Genomic DNA, 20,649 nt, shown 5'->3' with positions numbered 1-20,649 from the left:
AAAATTATAAAGGCAAATTTCTATTTGGTCTCTATTATGAATTCCCAATATGTAAATTTTTGTTCAATGAATACAATTACATAAAGTGAATATTCTTTTTTCAAATTGATAAAATTTTGAGACAAGGCTAGACAGACTGACCACAGAAAGGCTAGACAGACTGACCACAGAAAGGCTAGACAGACTGACCAGAGTAAAAACCTCTGCCTTCTGGTTGGCTGTAATTTTTTTTGCTGTGTTTACTTTCTGTATCAGACTAGTTTCAAATTTTGCATTAAGTTTTGTTAGGTTTGGTCTGGTCAGTACTGTATGTACTCACCTGTAAATTGTCCAATGTAGCAGAAAGAATACTGAAACATATCAACAGCAGATGGACTGATGTACTTGTACTCTCTCCACAGCTCTTTCTCTTCATCTAAATCATCTTTGGTGGACAACTCCGAACAGGAATCATGAATTTCAAATCCTAATCCAACTAACTTAATAAGAAATAAAAATTAATCTTTCTGTTTTTAGCTCAACTGAGTTGAAGGCTCAAGTGAGCTTTTCTGATCAAAATGTATTCGTTGTCTGTTGTTGTTGTCAGCATTGTAAACTTTTCACATTCAGAACCACTGAGCCAATTTCAAACTTCATGGAAATCAGGAAGACACACGACGATGGACAATGACCAATTGCAATAGGCCACCCGAGTCACTCTAGTGGTTGCCTAATGATGCATGTTAAAAGATAGGAAAGTGGCCTGGCTTCAATATTTCACATAACAAGAAACTTCAGCTTTTAATTTAGAGATTGAAATGAAGTAGATTTTCCTGACAAACATGGTAATATGATAAATATGATGTTTTCAACAAAAAACTTTCCCATTGTTTCAAATCAAAATTTCACAATCATTGATAAATTTGTTCTTGATATAATCATTTTAAAATGTTTTATTGATATTGTTGTTTTTATGCTCTGTTCTGTATCATATGTAGTGTCCGTAACTTGTGCATATTCAGCTATACAAATTACAGAAAAAAATATAATTTCCTAAGTAGTAGTTGCAAACGCTTCGAGTTTCATATAGACTGCAGAAAATCCTTCTTAAGTTTTTTTTTAAATAATCTAAACTAGCTTCTTCATTTTTCACTCGATGGGAAACACAGACATTCTTATGATTGACGTCAGAACAATAAACAAAAGTCATAATAACAATGGCTACCCCAAGTTCATATTTCAGAATGAAAATTGCTAATATCTGAAGGGGGCATAAAATGACCCATACCACACTTAGTTCTTTGAAGAAGAAAAAATTGGAGAGATAGTTATCAAGAAGTTAGAAATGTTCAATTGTTAACGGACTACACATGACAGCAGACGCATACCAATAGCAATAACTGTCACTGGAGTGACTCAGGTGACCTAGAAATTATTTCCTATATATTCTCTAAGTAAAATTTTGATTCCCTATTGTAGTTCCATCCTATCCTTGCGAGACATGGTATGAAGAATTTAGTAGAATCTACACTTCGTCAGGAAGGTTTTACATAAGTTTCATCTTTTCTATCCCAATCTAATTAAAATCATATCCTAAGATATGCTCACTATCGCTACAATCGGATCTGATATAACCCTATAGGGGGGTCACGTCCGCATGACCTTTCACTTGGAATATTCATGAGAACTATCAGCCAGTCAGATTGTGTCATGCAGACAATGATAGATATTTAGGCGGTTCCCAGCAATTCGTAAACAAGTTGCAGTAATCTCACCCTCACAAAGTTTATTCCACACTATGAAATTGTATATTCACACATAAAGAATTTTTAACTTTCACAATAATGCCTATATTCTATTCCGTTCATACAAACAACAAAATGTACGATATAAAATACATCCAAATTAAATCAATTGTGAATTGCGATAGGGTAAGTCACGTGATGAGCTAAGGTACGGACGTACTTTTTTTGCTCCGTCAATTTGACCGTCATTTTCACTCTTTAATTCGAGAAATTAATGCGATTTTCTCAGAGTTTGGAGTTTGGATAGATAGTGTATATATTTCTTGACTCTTGACACAATTTCTCAAGGTGATCTTGTTTTTGGACTGTTTTTGTGAATTTACACCTGTGCTGAGCGTGAATAGGTGTTCACAATCTACTCACGGTGCCTGTGTTTTTCGAACGGCGTTTCAGAGTCTCATAGTGTCTAAGATAACGAAATTATGGAGTGGACACAAACTCTTAAGCCAGTTTATATGCGGAACAGAGACATTCAAACAACAAAAAGTAAATATTTCACCGACTTTGACATTGCAGAAGCCGCGAGCGCAACAGTCTCGGATGTGATATGTGTACAAAGAGATAGAGATCTGTGGAGGATCTACATAAAGTCTGCGGAGAGTAGATCGAAATTAGTTACTGAAGGATTCTCACTTGGAAGCAGATCAATCCAGGTTTATGACACGAACCCATTCTCTGCGGGTACAGACTCTCCTGATGAGAAAGTTGTTCGAGTCCTAATTAAAGGTATACCTCTATCGGTTGAAGATTCATGTATTAAAAAGATGCTCAAAGGCTTAGGTCTAGGAGTAGAATTAACAAGTGATATCAAATATGAAAAAATCAGACATCCTAAAACCCACAGAATGACTGAAATATTAAATGGAAATCGTTTTGTGTATATGTCGCCTCTAGAGAATGGAAAATTCCTTCCACGCTCTGCGTCATGTGCAGGTTTACGCTGTACCATATCTCACAAAGGCCAACCCCTACGGGAACGAAAGAAGCAGTGCACAAACTGCTGGGCAGATGACCATTACAAAAATGCTTGCGAATTCGAGCAGAGTTGTAGAATATGCAAGCTACCAAGTCACTTTCCGGGATCGGATAAATGCAGATCATATGTCACTCACCAGGAGGACATAGTATGCTTCTCTGGAAAAGATAACCCTCTTTCAAATTTCTTCCCTACTGAGTTAAAGGTTTTTGGGCAAACATATCCTTCAGCCGAACATGCTTTCCAACACATCAAATCCTTACGTTCTGGTGATCTTAACCGTGCAGAAGCCGTAAGTAAAGCTGAAACCGCCTTAGATGCCAAACGTGTAGGAGGTCAGGTCCTGGAATCTGATGCTTGGATTACATCTAAAGACTCCGTTATGCGGGAAATACTGGAATCTAAACTACAGCATTGTTCACAATTCAGAAGTGCTTTAAAAAAAATCAGAAAATCAGATATTCTGGTGGAATCGACGTGGGATACTTATTGGGGTAGCGGGCTGAACGTGACCGGAACATCTCATACTCTAATGCAACATTGGCCAGGTGAAAATAAGCTTGGACGTATCCTCGACGGCATGGCAGCCAAATTGCAGCGTACGGACGAAAATTCAGCTACCAACAATTCCTCTAGATCAACAAGAAACAAGCAGGGCAAAAAACAGAGTTAAGTCTACCAAACAAAAACAAAAAAACAAAAACAAAAAAAAAAAAACCCGCTAGTCAGTCATACGCATGAACAAGTTAAATATTATTTCAGTGAACTGCAGGGGTTTAAATACTGCAGAAAAACGTATAAAATTTTATACCTGGATTAATGATAGCTGTTTTGATGTAATATTTATGCAAGAAACCCACTATATTGAAAAAAATGTACTAAATTATGATGCAAGGTGGAAAGGTATATCAATACATTGCTTTTCCGATTCAATTTTCAGTAGAGGAGTTTCAATATTATTTAATAAAGATTTGAATTTCAAAATACTAAATATACATAAATCTAATGAAGGCAGGAAACTCATGGTTAACATAGCATATGATGAAAAAATTATTACATTAGTTAATTTATATGCTCCAAACGATATCAATTATAGATGTGATTTTTTTAAACGGGCTAAAGAATGGATTAGTAAATATACAGCAAATTTTGATAATCTATTGATATGTGGTGACCTTAATTGCTCAACAGAAAATGAATCAGATAAAAGTGTTATAATTTTAAAACAACTACTGAACAAGCTCGATTTACACGACATGTGGAAAACTATGAAAAGCGGAAAAAAAGGATATTCATGGTGTAACGGAGTAAATATCCCAACAAGTAGAATAGATTATATTTTACTATCCGATACCTTTTGTTTTCAATGTGAAAATATAAGGCTTCAAAACATTCCTGGTTCACACTCAAACGGTACTAGGATGTCTGATCATAAGTGTTTAATTTTTTCTTTGATTGTAAATGAAAACCTTAGAGGTCCAGGATACTGGAAATTTAACACATCTTTAATTGAAAATGAAACCTTCATGAACGAAATGAATACATTCCTGAAAAACTATAATTTCGATAAAGAAAATGCACTAGATTCATGGGAAAATTTGAAAAGGAATATAAAAACAAAATGTATAAATTTATCGAAAAATATATCTAAATCTTACAAAAACAAAATAAATTCTATTCAAGGAGAAATAAGTAAGACAGAAGACTTGCCATATGAAAAAATAGATATGAATAGAAAAAGAAAATTAGAAAATGAATTGACAGAATTAATAAACAAAAAGGCAAAAGGTGCACAGGTAAGATCAAGGGCAAAATGGATTGAAGAGGGAGAAAGAAATACCTCTTATTTTTTAAATTTAGAAAAGAGACGACAAATATCAAATGTGATAAAATCATTAAAAAATGAAAAAGGTACAGTTTTTGATGAAGATGAAATTTTAGATTCTACATGCAATTTTTATGAAAAATTGTATACATCAAATAATGAAAATGATAATAAAGTGAATGAATATTTAAGTAATATACAATTAGAATATAGTCTAAATGATGAAGAAAAAAATGAATTAGACACCCTTCCCTCACTATCAGAATGTACAGAAACAGTATTCATTATGAAAAAAAATAAATCACCCGGATCTGATGGATTACCGTGTGAATTCTATCAAACTTTCTGGGAAAACATAAAACAACATTATTATTGCACTCTTCAAGAGATCTTCCAAAAGTATACAATGACATATTCACAAAGACTATCTTTAATTACTCTCTTATTTAAAAAAGGAGACCCGCAGAGTCTTAACAATTATAGGCCTATTAGTCTTACAAATACTGATTATAAAATAATAGCTTTTCTTTTAGCTAATAGACTACAAAAAGTGTTGGATAAAGCAATACATGTTAATCAATCAGCTTATATAAAAGGGAGAAATATAGCTCTGAATGCAAGGTTAATTATTGATATTTTTGAATATTGTGAAGAAAATGATATAGAATCAATAATGTTATTTCTTGATTTCCAAAAAGCGTTCGACTCTGTGGAATGGAACTTCATGACGAAAGTTCTTAAAAAATTTAACTTTGGCGAAAACTTTCTCAAATGGGTCAACATACTATACAATAAACCTATATTTAAAATAAAAAATAATGGATGGATGTCCAAAACATGCAATATGCAGAGAGGTATAAGACAAGGATGTCCCATCTCTGCAATATTATTTCTTTTTGTTATAGAAATATTAGCGGTAAATATTAGATCGAATTCAAATATTAATGGATTTCAAAAACCAGGAATGACTAACAGTATTAAGATTATACAACATGCAGATGATTGTACTCTTCCTCTTAAAGATGAAACCTCTCTAGAACATTCTTTTAAAGTCATAGCAAAATTCAGCAATGTTTCGGGTATGTATTTAAATATGTCAAAAACAGAATGTATATTAACGGGTCCTCACAAATATCATTATAAACAAATTAGAAATGTTAACGTAAACAATGATAGCATAAAAACTCTTGGAATTTATATAGGACACAACAAAGAAATATGTTATAAAAACAATTGGACAAAAATTGTAGATGACTTAGAAAAACTGTTTGAATCATGGAAAAAAAGAAAACTAACCATTTTTGGTAAAGTTTGTGTCATCAATAGCCTAGCAATATCAAAGATTATATATGTTGGATCAGTTCTGAGCTTTCCAAATGAAGAAGTAATTAAGAAATTTCAAAGTTTGTTATATAACTATATATGGAACAAAAGAGATAGAATTAAAAGAAATACACAGATTGGAAATGTCCTAAAGGGAGGCATTGGAATTGTCGATGTATCTTTGAAATTAAAATCCATAAAAGTATCTTGGATAAACAGGATTTCAAGCGAGAGAAACTCTCTATTCTTTTTTGTAGATAGTTTGTGCAAAGAAAGAGACTTTGATTTTGAATATCTATGTAAAACAAATATTACGAAATCAAATGATTATCAAATAATGGAACATTTTCCTCTATTCTACAAGGAAATGCTTGTATTTTTCAACGAATGTAAAAAAAATAAAAAACAATTTTATCTGAATGCATTATTGAAAGAACCGTTGTGGTGTAATAAAAATTTTATGTACAAAAACAAGCCAATATTTTTTCATAATTGGCTGAGGAGCGGTTTTAAATTTTTGAATGATATTGTAAATGAAAATGGCATAAAACCTTTGGAATGGTTTGATGACAAACTTATATGTAAAAAAAACTGGATGTGTGAATATATGATTATAAAAACAGTTATAACAAAAACCTTCAAAAGTTATGAATTTTCAAATATAAGATACGAAAACATTTTTCATGGGAGTACATCATACGATTTATTATGTAAAGGACATGTTAAAGTGTGTGATATCAATTCAAAGTTGATTTACGAAATTCTTTGTCATGAAAAATTTATACCTCCATTACACCAAACATATTACGGAAAGGTTTTTGAAATAACAAAAACGGCTTGGAAATCTATTTATGAACAAAAAATCTTATCCATAAGAGACAGAAGTATATCAGAATTTAATTATAAATTATTAAATAATCTATTGTGTAACAGAGAATTGCTGAAGAAATGGAAGATAGTAGAAAATGATTTTTGTGTCTTTTGCAGAGATGCTAAAGAAAACAATGAACATCTTATCTTAAAATGTAAAAATGTTTCTCATATATGGGACATTGTTAAACAAATTTTTAAAATTTGATATATCGTGGAAAACAATTGTGATAGGATTTTACTATGAAAACAATGAAAAGACACTCTTTTTGAATAGCATAATATCTCTTATTGCCTGTAAAATATACAAGTATAAAATGTGTTGTAGATTAGATAACAAAGACGAAAAACCTCAAGAAATATGTAACCACATAAAAAGTAAATTGAATTTTTATACAGAAGTGTACACAAAAATTCAGGATAAAAAATATGCTAAAGTTATGAAAGCAATTAAAGACAAATTGTAATTTATACACCTTTGCAGGTATGACTTTTTATAATATGAAACCTGACAAATATCTGTCTATGCACATTTTTAACTATGTTACAATGTGAGTTTATTTTGAACAATTTGAATTGATTACAAACAACTATATTTCTATATCAAATAAAATTTTGTAATAAACCTTTTATATACTGGTATTTTGCAAAAAGTTCCCACTATGAGGAGGGGTCCTGTCCTCCTATAGTGCTGCCATGGGGGTTGTGATATGAACTTTTGAATTGTTAACCCCGCATATGGCAGTTTCAGGTTCTTTATGTACATAATTATATTGTTGTGTTGTTGGTTTTTCCGTAAAAATAAGAACCTTTTTTGCCATAACATGTTAATAAATTTTGTTATATAACAGTATATTATATGTGTGTGTGTTTGTATGTATGCATATATGTTTGTGTTTTCTATATGTAGAAATTTATATGATAAATTTATATATATGTATATGTATGCCTATATACATCTAATCCAAGGGGCCCCTGGCACCCTAGGTAAAGATTATAAGGGGGTCTCTGCGGAGACTTTACCCCGAAATAGTAATGTATTTTGGAATTAAAGACTGATATATGTGAAAAAAAAAAAAAAAAAAAAAAAAAAATTGTGAATTGCGATTTATGTATGAATAGGGATGGGTACGATTTGAATAGTTTTCAAAATGGTTTACTTAATCAATGTGAGGAATATAACGCCAGTCATGTCAACCGGTACATTGTGATGTCGCATCTAGCTGCTATGTGTCTTCTTTCAAACCAAACAATCGCAGCCATTTTCCTTGAATTGTGAACACCGACAATTTCATAGGTGACGCGCTGATGAACAAAAGTTCACATGAACATGACCCCTAGTCAGATTTTCTTACGCAGAGTATACAACGCGGATCTAAGAAGTCTGATTTTATTAAGATTGTTTCTTACCCAGGGATTCTTCAGAAGAATATTGTTAAATCATAAGACACCCACTCTATTTTCACTTTTAAAAAAAAATCTCCCCTTGGGAACAATTTAAATTTCCTTTTACCCAAGATACTTTTTGCCAACTTTGGTTGAAATTGGTCCAGTGGTTCTAGAGAAATAGTTGATGCATATAGTTTACAGAAAGACAGACAGACTATGGATAAAATGGGTGATCAGAGAGGCTCACTTCAGCTTATACCTCAGGTGAGCTATACATTGAATATGTTTGTTGGAGGGAGGTTGGACTTAATTATCAAGTTTAAAACTCCTGCCTGCATATGGATTGACACATGAAATGACTAGGTTCTCTAAGATCCATATTGTAAGGTCATTTGATCATGGGGTGTACCTATAAGGCACACTGGGGCATATTATTTACAAACATATAAAAATTGATTCAAGGACAGAAATGGCCAGGTTGCTTTAAAATATGTTATATAGGAGTTGGTTACATAAAGTAAAAATATAAGTACCATGCTTAAAAAATGACAAAGTTCGATTACATGTAAATTTTTTGAAAAATGTCTGATCACTTTCAAAATGACGCATATGCACTTCTTCAATGTGTCCAACAACTGTACAAAGTTTGAGGAATGTCAAGTTAGAGGTGTCAGAGTAGGACGCTTGTAAGACAGACAAAAGGTGATCAGAAAAGCTCACTTGAGTTCTCGACTCAGGTGAGCTAATATTACAGTAAATAGGTATTGCATATTCCGATTGCAGTAATGAACCTTTTTTTTCAGGAGCATATTATGGAATGACAAACAGGAAGGGACCTGCAATTTTAGTAAAAGTACTTAGACAAAAATAGTGCATTGTAGGTTAACTTAAGGTGCCTGAGACATTGCACTAAAATTTTATTTAATGGCTTGTTTAAAGCATCTCTTATGAAGTATGATTTCACCATCGAAAGAGTGATACAAGCTCTCAATTATTTTATGTGAATTTTTTGTGATTTTTTTCTGGAATGATAAATATGGTGTTTTGTTAGCAAATAAGAGATTTTAAAATCCAGACTTTGATTTGATGCATGATATAAATACATGTATCTGACACACTGTAAAACCTGCGAAGAAGACTCATGTAGATATTCTAATTTTTTACATAAAAACATGTCTATGAAAATCATAATGGCTTTTAGTTAATATTTTTAAAATCTATAATACGTCTAAAATATTCAAGAAACAATTTTCATTTGGTAAAAAGATATTTTAAACAAATACATTTTAAAAAGAAATTGAAATGATATGACCAAATTTCAGAAAAATTAATTGCTATTTCTTAGATTTGAACCAAAACACAGAAAAAAGTACCGATCCACATAAGAATTACTAAAATAATCATACTGCTGCTAATTTTGTGTACTTTTCATCAAGAAAATAGTTTCCTTTATAAATTCATTTAATTTGTAAATGATTCAACACCAAGGGAATTCATTGTAGTTTTCTGATTATATACCCTCGGCGACAACTTTTTTTTTTATAATTCTGATTGGGCTAGGGCTTGGTTCAAATATGAAAAATCACAATGATTCTGCCATTTCATTTCTGAATCAATTTCTGTTTAAAATGCATTTGTCCGATATATCCTTTTTCTAATTGACGTGTTTCATGAAGATTTTTAAGTCATAGATTTAAAAAGAATATTATATTAAAGTTTTTATTTTCATAAATATTTTTTATCTTAAAAAAACAGAGCATCTATCTGAGTCTTTTAGGCACATTTTATTAGATATTCATATCATACATCAAATCACAGTGAAATTTGGTCTCAAAAAATCTTTTATTTGCAAACAACACAACTTTTTCATTATTCTGAAAAAAATCACAAAAAAGTTCATATAAAATAATTGAGAGCCTGTATAACTCTGTTGATGGTAAAACCATGCTTCCTACAAGCTAGGTCCTTTAACAAAACATTAAAGAAAATTTTGATGTAGTGAGCCATGCACTTTGAAGAAAAAAAATATGCAGAATCTTTTTGATGTAAAACTTTCCACTGTGCGACATTGTGATTAGGGTAAATGTTTCTTTTCAATTATTTAAGTAAGCCCCTTGGTGATGGTCAGATAATTCATTCACAAGATGTTTTAGATTTAAATCATTTATGTAAAAACACAGAATGAGATACTGTGGGAGCTAATATTTTGGAAAATTTTGAATCGGATCTGGGAACACACCAGTCAATCTTTAATTGGACATGCATGCAAGGGGTATAAAGCCCTGTTTGGTGACATTTTTAGTTTGAAGTCTGAACTTTACTTTTGACAATGAGAGTAATAATTCATAATGATCACTAATTCATATATTCTTTTATTTTTTCATTCTGAAAACCTTGTACCTACCCTAAGTGTTACAAAAAGTTGCACTGCATTTGACAATGGCGAAACCTTTGGTATTCCAAAATAGTGACATGTTCTGAAGAAAGCAAGGTATCCAAAGCACCATACAAATGTGCAGAAATGACATTTTCTGAAAGAAAGAAAAAAGGGTATAACTGCATGAACAATAACAGCTCCATTGTTGTTCGTACAAACGTATATACCTTTGCAACCCTCGGAGAACATGTCTGCTTAATATTCAATAATTCATTTGAAGCCACATGGATGGCATTGAAACAGTTCAAATTTACTATTATCCTGGTCATGAGGCCGTGCATATTGTGGCTTTACATTAAATATTAATTTGTTTTCAAGTTTTGTTTTGTTTGTTTGTTTTTTTAATTCAAATAACCAGAATACTGAGCAGTAAGTATTTGTTCAGATCAGTAAATTTCATCAATTTACCAGTTCACTTGACCAGTGAAATTTTCTTTATTTCAAAAACTCTGATGTACGTAGCCCTCTCCAACATTTTTTCATTGGGGGGGGGGAGTGGGGGGGGGGGCTACAACTCCGTAATGGTGGTGCATATCACTCCCACAAGATCATATCCATTGATATAGAATATACAGGATGTATTCTGACTCCCAACAGAATATTCATCTAAGTAATATGGCAGATAAGCAGAGAAAAATAGCAGACAATGAGAATTCTAATATATTTAAGACTTCATGTCAGCTTGAATTGAAGTTTCATTCAGTGGTCTTCTTAATTGTTATTTCAAGGTGAAAAGTCGCTAAATTAATCATCATTTTGTTGTCTTTTCGCCTTGAAATAACAGCAAGACGCCAAGCGAAAAGACGACAAAATTGGTTGCTAGCTAATTTGTGGGTTTTCTTTGTTGTCTTCTCATACGTGTCGCATACATGTATTTTGTTGTCTTTTCATTTTGTCATTTTTTTAAAGCTAAAAGACGACATAATGTAAAATGGCATAACTCTGCCACCATCATGCAGGGTTCCAAAATTAGCACTTGTTCACTCGCATTGGCAACCATACTTTGCTTGTGGGCACTCCAAATTTCCATTCTCATAGCCCATTGGGCTACCGTAATTGTCCGATCGACATTTTCCTTTACAACTAATCCGAGTCCTAATATAATTGAAGTTCAGTTTCTGGTTGAGGTTTTGTCATTTGGCGAGGTACCAAACCTTCCAAAATGTAAACCAGAAAAAGTTGAACAATGCAAGGGTTACTTCAAAGAGTACAAAACGAAAAGAAAGGGGAGAATATAGCTCGAGGGGATGACATGTGCTGTGTGGACAAAACATGATGCGACAGGTCCAATCGTTAGGCCCTACGACAGGTTGCCTGAATTATAAACTTGACAGCATTGTAAAGATGAGAACTTTCAAAACTGCATAAAAAGTCTGAAGAAGTGTGTATTAAAGTCAGACGCCGTGAAGATCATGAAGTCCATGAACTTCGATATTTTTGCTATGTTGACAAAATGAGAGTGGGGATAAGAAAGAGAGAGTTGTTTGAAAGAATTACGGAAATGGAAACTGAATTTGAATATTCAATATTTTATTATTTGATTTTTTAAAATAAATTGTAATGTGACCTGATGTTTCTCTTCTTTTATTAAAAAAAATTATGTTTTTCAATTTCATATGTGTGGGGCTGTGGGCTATTAAAATTTCATGCAGGCTCAAATGATTTCTTATTCAGTAGCTGCAGAACTGTAGCTCTCTGAAAAAATATTTTGACGTCAAAATATTTTTTCAGAGAGCTACAGTTCTGCAGCTACTTATTCAGTAGCCCACTCGGCCAACTATGTCATACTGTCATACGCGACTTGTTGAACTTAGTTTTAAAGTTTGAGCAATATCTCAGTTTATATTTAAAAATGCACTGTTGGATTTATAGAAGTAGGGTCAGATATAATACGCACACATTTTTTTGGATAAACACGATAAACTATTTTTTTTCCTGATTACCAAAATGGATACCCCCCCCCGGTAAATACATTTTATTTAAATGAGAAAATCGGGATAGTAAATATATCACGTATATTGCATGTAAATTTACATCTTGAAATTGATATTTAAAAAGTATACTGTAGTCAATTCAATTTTAAGCATATTAATATACATGTATGACTGCATTATTTTTTCTTCCCAACCTCGTCAACTCCACAAATGCCGAAGGATTGTTATCCCAGGTAGATATAACGTTAGATCATAAACATACTCAGAGAAAGATGTTGATTTAAAAGAGAATTTTGAATGCCGCAATTTTGGCTATGCCAATGCCTAAATGTGAAGGTTTGAAAATTGTTCAATATATATAACGTCAATAATGTAGGCTAAAGATTAATTTAAACTAGTGTTTGATTTCATTTGATTTCTACAAAAACTAGGTATATATTAAGCGAAATAAACATACACACGTACTGATTTAAAGTTTCGGACCGATTGAAAGTTGGATCGGGTCAGTGAAAGTTCGAATTGGCCTGCAGTCTTTTCAAACATCTCCGTGATTTGGAACTGGCAGTGATTTTTTTTTTGTTTTTCAAACTACCACCCCTCCTTTTGAATTGGGAAAAATTAGCGACATTTTCCTCAAATTGGGAAAAATCATTCATAGTAAATTAAAATGGTAAAGATGAATAAAATAATCAAATAACAATTTTTTGTTTGACGTTTATTTCAGATCTGATTTAAAATCATAAAATAAATCATTATTTAACATTAAATATGTATTGGAAGTCACACCTTGTATAATTATATATTATTTACTTTTTCTAAGAAATACTTATTGTCTAATTTCATAAAGAAAATAATACATTATTAATTCACCAGCATTTGTACCCATAATCTTGTAAATATTATATTAATAATCAAGTTTCCAGAATGTCTCTCCTGTTTCGTATTTTTCGAATTTTAGTAAAACCCTATACTGTTGACCACTTCCTGTTATTAGCCTGACCCTACAAAAAATGGCGGTCAAAATAAATTGTACACAATATGGCTTAATGTGTATCTGGAAGCTATATACTTCGCTGCATATCTGCTAATATGGATGCCTCTATTGTTTTACATATTCTTTACAAAACCTTTTGCATGTGCAGTGGTTTGGAGAATAAAACTGAAGAAAAAAAAACGTATTTACTCTGTCAGATATATACGGTAACCTTTTTTTTTAAATGGCCTAATTTCCCTAGATTTGAAATTGGGAAAAACATATACATATAATTGGGAAAAAATAGCTAATTTTAGTGAGGGGAAACAGCCGAATATCGGTGGCATTTTAGCCCAAAAAAAATCACTGACTGGCAGTGTGATTCGGAACTGACCTATGAACACGGTTATGGAAAATGCAAAGGCCGGTGATATTTACCACGATTTTCAAATAATTTTAGTTATTTTTCATTTTAGTAACATCTGATCTTCTCACAAGTCAATTAAAACCTACAGTATCTTCGTGGATTATACCGCTAGCAATCGTTAATGAAAATGTGATCCGGAACTAGGCAACCGACTGTGTATATATATATATATATCTATATATATATATATATATATCATAGAGGGCGAAGCCCTCTCACAGCACGAAGGGCCATGAGAGCGGAGCTCTCCCTATAGGTAACAAGTATATACATGTTTAAAAGGAAAATAACGAAAAATTAAACCATACCAATGGAACTTGAAAATTTTGGTCCCAATGGCGTCGATTCGAATATTAGCACGTGGACATGTATTCCTCCATTTTGAATCTCGTCTACCCTAGTTCACGTCGGTCTGAGATGTTACTTAAAATCCGTAAAAGCATGTGAATCTTATTTTCTTAATCATATATAATCACTCCATGATTAACACCATGTTTTTTGTTGTGGTTCAAACGCTATGTTTGTAAATTTGCTAAATAACGACGCTGAATATGACGTCACAATGTACTGTTTACATTAATTTGCGTTATATTTCCCGCGTTCAATATATAGGTAGATCAAATGTCCAAATTTAGGATGCTTTGATACAGCTCCGTCCGCGTGCTAGCTTCGGGTTGTTTTTGTCCTGTTTTGGATATAGATACTAATGCCAAAACTTTTTTGCTTCGCCCTCAAACACGGTCACACCGTAAAACATATTATATATATATATATCATTTTCCACAATCCGGAAGACAAGCCCTAGGCCCCTGTCAGTCTGGGTGGAACCGATATATATGTTTCAAAAACTCTGGGAATGCACAATTAAGATTTGAATTTTTAGCTGGGAAAGACTAGTAAAGTAACATATCTAACGATTTAAAGTTACCTTGGACCCACCACTCTGATAATCACAATGCTGACAATTGTAACGACTACGACATGAATAATGTGACCACCAATAGTAATTAACGCTACAACTAGTCCAACCACTGTACAAACGACTTTCTTAAGTTCTGGAGATGACACTGGTTTCACCAACAATCCCAGTGGGACAGAAAATATCAGAATTAGGGAATACACAACGTCGTCTGTGAACTCCATCCTGAAGCTCGAATTTGTTCAGTTTTTAAGGAAATATAGTTAGGATTATTTGCACCACGAGCCCGAACGATAATGAAAAATAGAGGGCATTCCGAACGGCTATGGAGTCAGAAGTAAGAACGGTAGTAGATGGAGAAGCGTCGGAGTCAGACGATGACGAGTTATCAGAGACAGAGGTAAAATTCTATGCACATTATGTTATCTCTCATGCATATTTTAAAGGTAATTTCCGACTTGCTCAACGCATTGCAGACGCATGATCTGGGCCGGGTAATTTTAGAGGGCGGGTTATATCCGAAAGTGACCAGCTGGTGACGATACTCCTACAGTCTAGACCCTCTTTAACGTCCATATGCTCCTTATATGAGGCTATGCGGTAATAAGAAAGATAAATGAATGAAATAAGATGAAAGTAAAAGGGGGGCTGGTTTTAATCAGACTGAAAGTAAAATGAAATGAAGCAAATTCTTGTGGGTACATTGTACCTCCCTCTTTCCGGCTTTGTCATCTTCTGGCCCCTCCCCCTTCCAGCTTGTTACAGTACGTTGTTTCACCCCCCCCCCCCCCCCCAAAAGAAAAAACTTTTCAAATACAGTGAGGTTGCCTATATAGAATCATCTCCATTACCGAATCACATTAAAGTATTAGTTCCATATTTCCTGATTCGAAGTCCAATACATAGTATAAAGTATCCTGTCATAAAGAGTTATTCTTGCTAATACCAATTATCATTAAAAAATTATTTTCAACTTGTTCATTGTCATAATTTCACGTAAAACAACATCAAGCATTGTCGTGACATAGATTAGAAACACCGTGTGAAGCAGACAACTTTCACTTTTCCATCAAATTTCGCCGGGAACGATACAATGCAGGTAAGTAAAATTGTTACAGATGTTTGGTAGAAATACTCATCTAAAACCTATAAAAACATCATCTTGTTTGGAGATCAGATTATAATTATATAGCCATAAAGTTGCAGGTCGCTAGGTTTCCTATATCGAATCACTGCTACTGGCGTTAGTGAAATATTTTGAGTGAAAAGGATCTTGTCAAAAAAAATTTTTCAAATTCGATTTCCATATATTTAGTTGAAATAAAAAAGAAACACAAGTGAAAACATGCTATCTCAATCATTTGTATCAATTCTCTTTCAACATTACATAATTATTTGGATTTTCAGATATGCCCCCCTAAAAACTGAAAACTAAAACTGGTGGATATACACCTACTCAAAAATCAGCAGCAAACATTGCTAGGAAATATAAAGTATGTGGAAAGAGAATGTCCCCAAAGAGAAGAGAGAGAGTCCGAAAGCATTATATAATGTAAACTTGTACAAATAAACAGTCTATCAAGAAAGTGGTGTAGGAATTCCTCTATTCATTTCTATACCAACCGGTCACATTGGACAATAGGTAAATGTCATCCTTCAGAATCAGTATGATTTACGGAATAGGAGAAGCTTTGAATTCGTTAATTATAACAGTTGAATGCACACAGAATGTTTATCTCATGTAATTGATGTGAATGAAAACTTTGTGTGCCCAAAAAATTACAGGATTTAACTGAATGTTCATTTTTGTGATTTTATACTCCACTAGTGTACATCTGCACATAAATAACAAGGAACCGACAACAACAATACATGTATATATTATAATGTGTAAATTGCCGAACTTTATATTGTAAGTGAGACTACCATAACATATAATGTGTTTTACTGTAACAAATCTTCTATATAATATACACCCTATCCTATTACTCTTTTACATTTTGAATTTACCTCAAGTTTTTTTCTTTTTTTTAGCCTGCTGTGGATGGTGAAATCGCAGCAGTTTAGCTTCACGAAAATTATCATTGACAAATGTGTAGTGAAAGGCTATCATGTGTTTAAAATTCGTCCCCCATATACCCCTCCTCCAACTCGATTAATTGTTGACAGAGAATATTCAAACATAAAAGACAGCAATGCTTGTTTGGTGTGGCTTCCACCATTGAATAATTTCCCCCCAAATATTCATAATGACATTACAGATGAAAAACGTCAGCTGAAAGTTAGTGACATAGCTGGGCTGCCTATTGGACATGTACCAAAATGCCTATCTGCACATTTTCGTAACATTTTGGATAATGGCAGCGAAATATTTGCCGAGGTGACAGGACAGCCAGTAGCAAATTTTCCTCCATGGCCCGAGCCAAATGAGGAAGGGGGCGGTGTTGTGCTTCCCTGCAAATACATACTTGAAAATGTGAATGCTTCAACTTTATTTGATAAATTGAAGACAATTTTGTCACAATTAAAAGAGGGGGATGCGATGAAATTGTATAATTTATAGATGATAAACAGCCTCTGAACTTGACTTATAGATATGTCAGTTTTTTTGTACAATGCAAGGTGAAGATAACGAACAGTGATTAATCTCATAACTCCTATAAGCAATATGAAGGAACATATAAAGAGCGACAAGTATCCTCGGGGACAGACTGTCCACCAGTAGAGATACAAACTTGATGGTTAAATGCAAGGTGAAGATAACGAACAGTGATCAATTTCGTACATAAATTATCTATTTTATTTCTCGATATTATTCAGGGAGCTCACTAGTTTTGAGGACGAGGTCCTTTTAGAATGAGAAATTTATTGAATTATTTGTTTAGATTGAAGAATGTTTAATTAACATACAATCACCCAGGTTTTTGTTTTAACAGCAGAGGACCTTTTCTGTGTTTTTGACAGTAGGTTATCATTTGAGAAATATATCTGGCAACATTGTCTCAAAATTGAGAAATTTTAGGAATTGTTTGCAAATTTTCTCCAATGAAAGGGGTCCTTTTAAATAGGATTCAATTTAAAATGATTGACAGCTGGGCTATCCCAGTATAGGCTATATGTAAATTTGCATTTCTTGAATAAATGTGTAAGGTGAATTAGACTGACTTTAAAGTAATTTAATTTTACAAACACACACTGGGTAATTGTGATTTATTAAACCTTTTATGGATATAGGGTAATTTTTTTAAATTGTCATGTAGCCCGTTTTCGTTTTCAGCTGCATTACCCGATATTTCTTTTTAAATTTCCATATATTGACGGGTAAAATATTGAATAATTCATGTTAAGGTCACACAAAGGAATATTTGTGTCAACATTTCTTTCTTCGTGTTTATTACGACATAAAAATGCATGCTGACATTGTCCTTAACAAAAATGCTCAACTGTAAATCACGTGATTCGGTAATGGAGAAAATGATCCGGTAAAGGCGACTACTGTGCTCATTAACAAACAACAATAATTCCTATTTATTAAGTGCTTTAATTGAGAAATGATATATACAATAGTTTAAGTTATATATGGTACCACTATTCATGTTATATAATAGATTTAACTCGAACTCGGATACAAACTATCGACGTTAAACCATGTAGTGATCCGTTATAGGCAACCTCTCTGTATTATTATCGTCGACTGACCAGTTTCGGTTACCTTAGTGATAAACCACGATTTTCTCATTAATCACTTGGAGTAAATAAATAAATTACACATCTACCTTTAAGGTAATTAAATTCATTTACTTTCATTCAAAAATTCCAAATTTATTGGTATGTTAATTGAATATATTTTCGTAACAAAAAACATGTTACTTTGTGGTCCTAAAACGGTGACGTCACCTATTTCGGTGACCATTGTTAATATAGGTTTGCCAAAAGTTTGTAACTGTTTAAAACGTATATACAGGAGGAATTTGCAACTAAACGTCAATGAATAAAATAACATAGTGTAGAATTCTAGACTTTTGATATACTTTATATTAATTTGAAGGTTTGCTTAAAAAAGTAATAAGCAAATGGGCTTATTTTTGGGGCGCTCAGGTTGATTTTTTGCATATGCTCCTTCTAAAAGTTTATTTTCAGGGGAAAATTGAAGATTTACTCTATATATGTTTGCAAATACTACGGCGAAAATGATGACGCAATCTACGCCCGGAAAAACGACAACGTGCACACATAAACAAAAGGTCACCGATTCTGGTCAGTCACCGAAATGGGGCAGTCGACGATACTTTTTTTCTTTTTTGGCTATCATTGTAAATGCCTATCTAATGCACAGGCACTTGAAGTATGGATATTACTAACCCCCCCCCTTTTTTTTTTTTTGATAATTTCTTTTTTGGTGGCAATAATTTCTCTGAAATGTGTGAATTCCCAGTCTATCTCATCCCTTTTTCAATTCATGTAATCGTTTCACGCTTTTTGTAAGCTTTAGAGATTGGCCTTCTACCAGTACAATAAAATACACAAGGTATGAAACAAAAATTTTTAAACAAACGGGGTCCCCGTTTCGGGGCACATTTTCCAAGTAAATGCAGCATTACCTAAGGAATTTTGGCAAGCGGCAGGTCAGGAAGATGTCATACTACAAGTCTCTTCAACTCAAAACCCATCTCCGAGAGTCATCTCTTTTATTTGACACAATCTTGCGTTCATTGATCGGACAGGGCTTCATCTCTTCCACTGGCAGCCAAAAAGGAGGTCACAGAGTACAAATTTATAACGTGTCATGTGATTGGTCCGCGAATAATCCCGAGACCATTCAGATGATCCCGAAACTAAGCAATGTCTTTGTGAACCAATCACACAGAGCCACAATAGGGATCAAAGTTTTAAATGTGAATATACAGGGAAAATCTTTAAATATGGGCCAACGTAAGTAACTCAGGTGAGCATGGGCCTCTTGTATATGCATTTCCTTTTGCAAGATCTTTCATTTCATATTATGTCTTTTGACCTTGTGACCTTTTACCTATTAAGTATATCAGGAACTATTTTAGGTAGGGCTTTCATATTTTGTATAGAGATTCTTATGGCAAGACATTGTAACACAATGTTGTTTGATCTTTTGACCTTGGAATTTGACCTATTTAAAGGGAAACCTGATCTATTTTCTCCTGAAATTTTAGTGGCTGATTTTAGGCTTTGATCAAAATTATTTGGTTGACCTCTGTATCTTTAATAAGGCTACCAAAGATGCACCTGGTGTGGACCCATTGAATATTAATGCTGTGTCCATATCAGGAGAGGCCTCAGAATCAGAGGAAGAAATTGAGGAAGATGAAGAAAGCATACCAGCACTCAAAGGTACCTTTTTAATTATAACTAACTTTTTATGTAACCAGTCCAGCTGGACTGATAAGTTGTGATTTCAACCAGTCCACAGAAAAATCAAACAGTCCAAAGTTGGAAAAAGCTTAAAATATTTAAAATTTATGTGGCCTATTTTGATGTTTTGCATCAAAATGCTCTTGTGCTGAGTTAATGTGTATTGCAACTTCTGAATTTGTATTGATTGCACAAGTATGATTTGTATATGTAAAAATTGTACCTTAACTTTTATCAAGGAATTTCTGATAAAACACAGCTCTCATGAACCCATGGCCATAATCACACTATTTAAATTTGAGACTGTTTATGTCACATGAAGTTTTAGCCATTTTAAGATTTACTCCATCAAAAAGTTTTTACTTGACATCTTAAACATCATTAAAAAAAAAAAAAAAATAAGGTTT

General features: G+C 33.0%; 2 protein-coding genes across 7 annotated transcripts in view; one reads left to right on the top strand and one right to left on the bottom strand.

Moving 5' to 3' along the window:
* The window catches only part of LOC125676018 (lysophospholipid acyltransferase 7-like), a 78,527-nt gene that overhangs the window by 32,141 nt on the left and 25,737 nt on the right, over positions 1–20,649 (bottom strand). Inside the window, exons 1-3 of one of the 3 annotated variants that reach the window (XM_056158085.1) lie at positions 14,867–15,150; positions 10,568–10,698; positions 320–475 (exon numbers count right to left, since the gene is read on the bottom strand). In XM_056158085.1, coding sequence (XP_056014060.1) covers positions 320–475; positions 10,568–10,698; positions 14,867–15,081 — 502 coding nt within the window. In that variant the 5' untranslated portion in view covers positions 15,082–15,150. Of the gene's footprint in view, positions 1–319; positions 480–10,567; positions 10,699–14,866; positions 15,151–20,649 lie in introns of those variants that run through there. The other 2 variants (XM_048913909.2, XM_056158086.1) reach the window with 2 other exon arrangements.
* LOC125676030 (biogenesis of lysosome-related organelles complex 1 subunit 3-like) overlaps positions 15,144–20,649 on the top strand; it is a 28,200-nt gene continuing 22,694 nt past the window's right edge. For 3 of the 4 annotated variants that reach the window (XM_048913922.2, XM_048913923.2, XM_056158087.1), the window contains exons 1-2: positions 15,144–15,257; positions 20,101–20,221. In XM_048913922.2, coding sequence (XP_048769879.1) covers positions 15,183–15,257; positions 20,101–20,221 — 196 coding nt within the window. In that variant the 5' untranslated portion in view covers positions 15,144–15,182. Of the gene's footprint in view, positions 15,258–16,891; positions 17,445–20,100; positions 20,222–20,649 lie in introns of those variants that run through there. The other variant, XM_048913921.2, reaches the window with a different exon arrangement.

This window comes from Ostrea edulis, chromosome 3 (genome assembly GCF_947568905.1).
Source record: "Ostrea edulis chromosome 3, xbOstEdul1.1, whole genome shotgun sequence".
NCBI classification, from domain to species: domain Eukaryota; kingdom Metazoa; phylum Mollusca; class Bivalvia; order Ostreida; family Ostreidae; genus Ostrea; species Ostrea edulis.
This window is presented reverse-complemented; position numbering and strand designations above follow the sequence as displayed.